The sequence below is a fragment of the Ipomoea triloba genome, chromosome 10 (genome assembly GCF_003576645.1).
Source record: "Ipomoea triloba cultivar NCNSP0323 chromosome 10, ASM357664v1".
Lineage (NCBI taxonomy): Eukaryota > Viridiplantae > Streptophyta > Magnoliopsida > Solanales > Convolvulaceae > Ipomoea > Ipomoea triloba.
This window is the reverse complement of record NC_044925.1, coordinates 22,675,877-22,684,485: the sequence shown is the minus strand read 5'-3', so window position 1 is coordinate 22,684,485 and position 8,609 is coordinate 22,675,877. Positions and strand designations below refer to the sequence as shown.

General features: G+C 39.2%; 2 protein-coding genes across 3 annotated transcripts; one reads left to right on the top strand and one right to left on the bottom strand.

Moving 5' to 3' along the window:
* Positions 1–894: 894 nt before the first annotated feature.
* LOC116033630 (protein KINESIN LIGHT CHAIN-RELATED 1-like) lies at positions 895–3,675 on the top strand. The gene is made up of 2 exons (XM_031276388.1): positions 895–1,532; positions 2,602–3,675. The coding sequence occupies exons 1-2, from the start codon at positions 895–897 to the stop codon at positions 3,512–3,514; spliced, it is 1,551 nt and encodes a 516-aa protein (XP_031132248.1). The 3' UTR covers positions 3,515–3,675.
* A 125-nt stretch (positions 3,676–3,800) lies between these two features.
* On the bottom strand, positions 3,801–8,114 carry LOC116033629 (protein NLP6-like). 2 transcript variants are annotated; one of them, XM_031276387.1, is made up of 5 exons: positions 7,592–8,114; positions 6,586–7,157; positions 6,304–6,351; positions 5,282–6,209; positions 3,801–5,146 (listed from the first exon to the last, which is right to left on the bottom strand). In XM_031276387.1, the coding sequence occupies exons 1-5, from the start codon at positions 7,881–7,883 to the stop codon at positions 3,993–3,995; spliced, it is 2,994 nt and encodes a 997-aa protein (XP_031132247.1). In that variant the 5' UTR covers positions 7,884–8,114; the 3' UTR covers positions 3,801–3,992. The 2 variants fall into 2 exon arrangements, with proteins under 2 accessions (XP_031132247.1, XP_031132246.1); XM_031276386.1 differs by having other exon boundaries at positions 6,586–7,163; positions 7,592–8,112.
* Between the last annotated feature and the right edge of the window lie 495 nt (positions 8,115–8,609).

Genomic DNA, 8,609 nt, shown 5'->3' with positions numbered 1-8,609 from the left:
TATATATATATATATATATATATATATATATATATATATATATATATATATATATATATATATATATATATATATGTTATCGGTCATTGAATATAATATAATTGTTTGATAATCGATTTTATTAAAAATCAATAATCAAAATGTATTGGAAAACAAATTTTTAGTAGTTTCAGTTATCGAGTATCAAACGATTAATTGATAATTTGCTCACCCCAATAAATATATGTTACACACCCCTAATTTTACCACTCACAATTCACAAACTACCATTTCATTATGTGGCAAAATCTTAGAGGTTAATATAATTAAAATTTAAAAAAAAAACAAACTAATTTTAAAATTTTGTAACATCAAGGAGTGGTGATTTGTGTAATAGCAAAATTAGAGGTAATTAGCATTTTTCTTTATAATATAATATTTATACTAGATATATAAAATATATTCTCCGTAAACAATAAAATAAAAACCTAGATTAATCTTGTGAGTTATTTAAATTATGTTCAATTCATTACTCGAGCTCAATCTCAACCATATAGTAATGGAATCAAATCTAAATACTCCATAACTTATTAGTTATTGTAATTTTAAATAGCATTCAAAAAACTAGTTTACACTTTTAAATTCTAATCCTAAAATCAAAATGGCCCGCAAGAACAGATACCGTTCCCGCCTCGCCTTCACTGACAACCATCTTCCCTAACACATCATCTCAATTGTTGAGAATGGTGGCCTGTTTTAATCCCTCGTTACTTTTCTTTCTTAAGATTCTCATTACACAACTATATATACACAATACATAACATTCATAAGTTCATCCATAGAATATATGCAAGTGTAAATGTTTAGTTAATTTTTCGCAAAAGAAAAAAATTATATTTACTGTGAATTTCTACAATGCCGGGTTTAATTTCAGTTAAAACGCCACCGAAAGCTCGGAAGATGAGGATCACAGCTCCTAATGGCAGTCAAACTCGATTTGGAGCTAATCCGGGTAGATCCGAACCCGCTAAACCGAAGAAGATCAACTCCCTGGCTCCACGGCGTCCTCCGTCTCCTTCGCCGTTAACCTCACGAGCTAAGCCAGAGGCGGTTGCTCTCGAGGAGGAGTCGCTTGAAAATCCGGATCTCGGGCCGTTCCTATTGAAGCTCGCGCGGGACACGATTGCGTCCGGCGAGGGCGCGAATAAGGCGCTGGACTACGCTTTCCGTGCTGCGAAGTCGTTCGAGAAGTGCGCGGTCGACGGTGAGCCGAGCTTGGAACTGGCTATGAGCCTGCACGTCTTGGCGGCGATTTACTGCAGTTTGGGGAGGTTTGAGGAGGCTACTGTAGTGCTTGAGAGAGCGGTTACGGTGCCGGATGTGACGAGAGGTGCAGATCACGCTCTTGCTGCATTCGCCGGCCACATGCAGCTCGGCGATACTCATTCTATGCTCGGACAGCTTGATCGATCTATTCACTGTTACAAACAAGGCCTCAAAATACAGATGGATGCTTTAGGAGATACGGATCCCAGAGTTGCTGAGACTTGCAGGTGAGTTCAATTTTGTTGCTATTTTGAGTTTTAAGCATAATCATATGTCAAACATGTGTTTGTGAAAATGGAAAATATAATTTTGCATTAGTATAATTTATCAATCATTGGTAGAATTATTTTTTATTTACCTTAAACCCAGCCTTCACTATCCAGAGATTTTTTGGTAGAATTATTGATCAGTCCAAAGATGTATAAAAAAATGAGAAAATTATTCTTTTTTTTTTTGAGTACTACTGACTCTGTTAGAATGTAGTATTTGTTCATAGCTACGTTCTCAATCTATCTGAGGCTCGAACCCACTCCCATCATCCATGTGAGAGTGTTTTCCGGGACACCAGGTGTCACTAGACCACAAGGTCTTTGGCAAGAAAATTATTCTTATTCTTTACTCTCCATTTTTTATTTTAACACTCAAAATCTTGATGTAGATACTTATGAAACCGACATGAAAAATAGTTTATACGTAGTAATAGAATTCTAAAAAATGTATTCAGCTAAAATATTTGTGGGGCCCACTTGTACATATATTCCATATATTCTCAATACTCTTTTTGCCTCTAACAAAGTATTTACTTATCTCCCCATCATTTAGTTACAATAATTTATATTATGTATACGGAAACTTCTATAATGTGGTGTTGAAAGATAGGATCATAGGACTAGGTATATCCGGATAAATTGAAAGTGATAATTAATTTATCATTTACTCATTGCATGAAATAATGATTTGTCAATTTATTATTGATTGAGACACATACAATATACAATTATATCTGAGTACAATCTAGCATTATTGATAGTAGAGATAATAGATTCCCAAGGGATTGGCTAATTTCTCCCTCTCTTTAATTTGTGATGTCCTTGGTTTTTATTAATGAATTCTCTCTTCTTCTTTTCCCTTAAAAAAGTAGTTTCTAATGGTGTTCATACAATAGGAAACCATTCCAATAATATCCAATAGAATTATATGTTTGTTCTGGGTATGATGGGCACCATAGAATCTTCTTATATATAATGTGTAGCAAATGAAAAATAAAAAGTCAAAGTGATTGGTTGGCACTTGCAGGTACTTGGCTGAAGCACATGTTGAAGCAATGCAATTTGATGAGGCTGAGAGTTTGTGCAAGAAAACACTTGAAATCCATTCTGTGCATAGTTGTCCGGCATCTCTTGAAGAAGCAACTGATCGGCGATTAATGGCTCTCATATGTGAGGCTAAAGCTGATTATGAATCTGCACTCGAACACCTTGTGCTTGCCAGCATGGCAATGATTGCAAATGGACTAGAAACCCAAGTTGCTGCCATTGATCTAAGCATTGGGGATATCTACTTGTCTCTGTCTCGTTCTGATGAAGCTTTCTTCTCCTACCACAAAGCCCTCACCGTCTTCAAATCATCAAAGGGCGACAACCATCCTTCAGTTGCCTCTGTTTTCGTAAGACTTGCTAACTTATACCACACGACAGGAAAACCAAGGGAGTCTCGGTTTTACTGTGAAAATGCTCTCAGAGTTTATGCAAAGCCCGTGCCAGGAACAACCGCAGAGGATATCGCGAGCGGGATGACACAAATTTCAGCCATTTATGAACTGTTTAATGAGCCTAAAGAGGCACTAAAGCTCTTGGATAAGGCAATGAGAGTGTTGGAGGGGAAACCGGGGCAGCAGAGTATGGTTGCTGGGATAGAGGCAAGGATGGGTGTCATGTTTTATGTGGTGGGAAGGCATGAAGAAGCAATGAGGTCTTTCAAGAATGCCATTGCAAAGCTTAGAGGCAGTGGAGAGAGGAAATCGGGCTTGTTTGGAGCAGTGTTGAATCAAATGGGGCTGTCATGTTTACAGTTGTTGAAAATAGATGAGGCTGCTCAACTGTTTGAAGAAGCAAGGGAGGTGATGGAACAGGAACAAGGTACTTGCCATCAAGATGCACTTTCTGTATATAGCAACCTCACTGCAACCTATGATGCAATTGGAAGGTAATACAATGAAAATTTGCATAATGAAAATTGCAAATGAGTGGATGCTGGTCAACAATAGGATCAATGTATGTGTCATGGATCTTCTGTTCTTTTTGTATGATGTAATGCACTGGATCACATGAACTGAACAAGTCTGAAATGACATATTAATCTCATGTTTTTATCATAAAATGTGTTGAGTTGCTAACTCTATAGTTTAGTGACACAAGTCTGATTATATAAAATGCTAATTGTAGATACTACTTTTATTAAATATATATAAGAAGACCAACATAGCATTTTTACAATTTCAGATAAGAAAAGAACAGTGGAAATCTTCTGTAGCAACAAAAAGGAGGAAAGGGAAAGCCTTATTTGCCTAGAACCTAGAAACAATAATACAATTGAAAATTTCTTACAATTTGTAAAAACCAAAATTTAAACCCTACACTTAACTGCAAGAATGGTTCTACAAGCTATGTACAAGTTCTATTTCCTAATCATTCACCTGAACTTTCACAGGAGCTTCCAAGATGGGGCATGATGTCTTGAATCAACAGTCTTGTTATATTTCCACCTGATGATCTTGATATTTCGATGCATTCCTGCAAGTCTGCATCGCACGCAATTAAAACCCACTCGTGATCGTCATCTAGATACTTGACTTCGAAGGTGCCCAGCTCTAGTTTCAACCTCTTTGCTACTTCCTCCTGTAATTTCACTATGCCAGAGCCCAGACATAGTCGAAACCTTATGATATCTTCTCCGTATGTAGCTTTTATTGTGATAGATGTCACTTCTGGCCTGGCAGGATGTTGGGGCACCCTTTCAGTAGCATTAGTGATGTGATGATCTAAGGGAATCGCATCAGAACATGGTGGGTGCGTCAAACTGTTTTCTGGCATGCGTTCATCAAACTGAGCTTCTCCAGCTTGGCAGAGATTCCTAAGATCATGTGAACTACCTGCATCCTCAACAAGCATTCCCCCGAATGGCTTTTGGAATTGCTCGGCAACCAGAGCATCGAGGGATGCAAATGCAGATGCCAAATTGATCTCTCTTGCCGGTTGACAAGCTATTCCCAATGTGTTGAGTGTTTCCATGGCAGGGTCACAAGTGGGAGAAACAACGAGCTCATTCTGGGGTGAGGGTTCATTTCCAGGGGAAGGACTAGCTTGGCATGAGCCATGGGAAGTAGGGGTTCCTATGCTCTCTTCTCTCGAGCCACTCCCTGTTCTTGACCTGTTTGAGCCTTCACCCACTGCAAAACCATTTTGTTGATGTGGAAGCTCATGATTCCCCAAAACCTGTCCTTCAAGAATTTGATTTGAAGGTTCAGCTTGATCATGACTTCCAAGTTCTCTATGGTTGAGGAACTCACTCTTTCCTTCAGGAGATTCAGAAGGTCTGGAGGGAGGTGAATTCTGGCAGTTGGACTCGATAGCAGTTGCCGGCCAAGAAATTGATCCCACTGCAACAGGAACTGAATTTGGTGCTATTGTGCTCAATGTGAATGGTGCTCCATCAGTTCCTTGCACAGATTCAATTACACGTTTAAGCTTTGACAGGGAACGATTGACTTTATTTATCTTGCGAGATGGCCAACGAGAGATCCCATGCTGCCTGCAAATGCGCTTCATTGTTGTAGGGCAAACTGTAAACAGAAGATCTATAGTCAGACACCTCTTTTTTCGTTCATGAACAGAAGGTTAAATTAGTATTTATGCTAGAAACCAAGACACACCAGTTAAGCAAAATGATAAACATAGTTTCAAGAGATAGAGCATACCACCAAGACTCTTTGCAGCATCCTTGAGACTCCCAGCAAAATATTGTTGCAAAACATCTAAGCTAATTGTTTTTTCTGCCTTGCCACGTTTTTTCTCTTTCTTACCTCCCTCTATATTCACAGCAACAGTCGCACGATTCTGGGCTTCAGGAGGCTCACTTAGAGTCCCTCCATTTGGAGTATTTTGTCCAGGAGTGAGTTGCTTATTTTCCAATGAATCAGGGCACAACTGTCCATTTGGTAAAATGGCAGGTTGGGGAGGAGAGAAATGGTGTGTTTCGGTCATTAAATCAGGTTTCTTTTCCACAGAAGGCACTGAAGCATTGATAATTTCAACAGAACCCCACTCATGCTCAAGTAAATTTCCAGAAGCAACCCGAAGACTCTTGAAGTGGTTCTTTAATGTCAACAAGAGTGAATCCAACAGAGCTTGCTGGTCACTATAGTCACCACCGTTAGGAGGCAAGAAAAATTCCATAATATAATCATCATTGCCAGTATGAGTGCTTCGCAGGCAGATGGCAAAACAGCTGGCTAAACCAAACATTCGTGCATAGTGCACCAAAGGGTATTCAGTTTTGCAAAATTGTGTTATATCTTCACAGTAACACGACCGCTGAGAAGCAAAAGCCCTCCCAGCAACTCCCTGTCCCTTTTGCAAGTGATGCTCAGCACAAGCCTCACGGAAACCCCACATGTGAGCATCAACCACATAAAACGCTACATCCGTTGTGGACATACAGACCTGCCCCATGCAGCTTCCATCAAAGCTACTGCAGCTCTTTTTCAACCCACCACCATCAGCCAGGACATTGCGATGCCTGCATGGAACCCAGGTCTGAGCCAATGGTAGTTTGTAAGTTTCACACAGTACTGTTAAAATCTCCAAGATTTCAACTAATGCATGTTGCCGACCTTCATTGCAAATCTGGTACATTGGAGAGCCACAAACATACACTTGTTCAGAAAAAAAGTTATAATAAGTGCCTCCATAAAATTCATACATGCAGCTTTCTTCTTACCTGTGTGCTTGGATGATCCAATATCTCGGAACTTTTCAAGTTCACAGCCTACAGAAAAAAAGTGAAATCATTTAACCATGAAGTATAGTGAAGGCTATTACAAGTATCAAAGATCATTAAAGCATAGGAATTATGATGATATTATATAATCACCAATATTTTCTCCAGTACATTTTTTTTTGTTTGTTTATAATAGTTATGATCTACGGAGTACTTGCTAAATCTGTGTTTATCAAAGCACATCACTTATTAAAATTAGTGAAGCGTGGCCACAGAACAAACCTCAAGAGCCTTGCACACTTTATCCACCTCTGGAGCATAGTTGACTTTCTGGGATGTCATTATAAGTTCAAGTACCCCAATGCAAGACTGCCCAGAAGGTTCAAATACTGGCAATGCTACAGTTCCTCGAACATTGTAATTCAAAGCATGATTAAGCCGTGGGAACTCTTTGATAGAATAATACTGCACATTTGGTGTCCATTCTGGCAACTTTTGCCGAAAAACACGGCCTGGAAGTCCAAGGACTCCATCAGTCTCACCATCCACTGAAAACGAGTACATCAGAGACACCATTCTATACTGATGAAGCCCATTACTGTTTGGATCAAGCACAAAGGGCTGCCCCGAAGTTGTGAGGATATACCGGCCACCATTCTTTACTGGTGCCCAGAGCTGGGCTAAGACACGCTCTCCAGTCGATTCTTTGAAGTATCTTAGGGCTTGTGTCATTCTCTCCTTGATTATACAAGATCCATCAAGATAATCTTTCGTGGTCAACCCTAGAAATGGAGGAGGTAGCCTTCTTTTCTCATCTTGTCCAGGCACACCTTCAATAACAGAATCAGGATCCCCTGCATCTATTCACACAAATCAAAATCAATATCCTATCAATACTGTCCATATCTATAGAAGCTTATATCTGCTATAAGTCCAACTATCCACAAGGAAATCATACTCTGGTTATCATAAAAAACCTCTCCACAATCAACATGGCAAATCTAAGAAGTATACAAATGACTCAATAAATATCAAATCTCCAGTGTTCGTCCTTAATTATATTGTCCTTGAAACACGCAGGCTTAATATAAATTCACCAAAATCATGACAAATTTTTTTAAAAAGTTTATAAATACACTAAAAGCATCTGAAGTTGAGTTACTTTTCTAAAGTTTCAAGGCTTTACTATTAAAGGAAGAAGTTAAAAAGATTAACGGACAAGATTTAGTCCATTAACCAAAAAGTCCAAAGCATTTCGATCGAGAGCTCCAGCCGAGACGAGACTTACAAGGGGGAAGTCTCTGGCAGTCAGACAGGCGGGTGCTTCCAACGGCGGCATTTTCGGCCGTTCTGTCCTCATAATCGTCGGGAAACCCCCAGAGAGGAGAGAAAGGCTGGTCGGAGCCGGATAGAACAAACGGAGTGTTAGGATTCGAAGCTGCGGCCGCGAAGATCTGCTCGAACGTCCAGGAAGCGTCGAGATCGAGATCCATCATCATCATCGGCTCTCTCTCCGGCGGCGGTCGCGGTGGGCTGAAAAACTCCTTTGACTTTGGAGCTTCGTCGTCTGGTTCGGACATTTCGGTGGCAAATACGGCAGTGATTCTCTCAGTAGATGCGGCGAGCCGTGGAGGTGGAGGAGAGAGAAAGGAAGGGAGAAGGACGATAGGATGGAGAGGTTGAGGTTAATCGCGATGGCGGCCTGTCATCCTTGCTTTCACAATTGGAATCCATCAAATAGCTCAACTGTGCTTGGAACTTTGTGTGAATTTAATAATCCACAAATTATCCTATGCTCCAATTTTCACCCCTCCCACTGGAATCTCACTAGCCGCCTTTTCTTTTTTAGAACTTGAATACTTCATGGCTACTTTCTTAACTTATTATCATGTAGCTCATGTATTAGCATGGGCAACTAATTTTTCATCTTAGTTATTAATGAATTCATGCTTTTTTTTCAAAAGAAAAAGTCAATACTGTTTTCATTGAAGTTCAAACTCATAACATCTATTTCATATCACCAAATCACAAGATCATTGACAATCACATTTTCTTTCATTTACAACAAAATTCATACTTTCTATTAAACCATAGATAAAATTCGTCTTGTGACTTCACCTTTGAACCAACTAGCTCGAACTTGAAATTTTTAACTATTTCATCAACTTTGATGAAATTGTCTCAATAAAATAAATAGCGACTATCCTATTAGACAATCTCATGGAGACGAATCCGGTCAAAATGAAAATGTAATACTTATGCTGAAAAATATAATACTAATTATTATTTTCTTTTCTAACATAAAA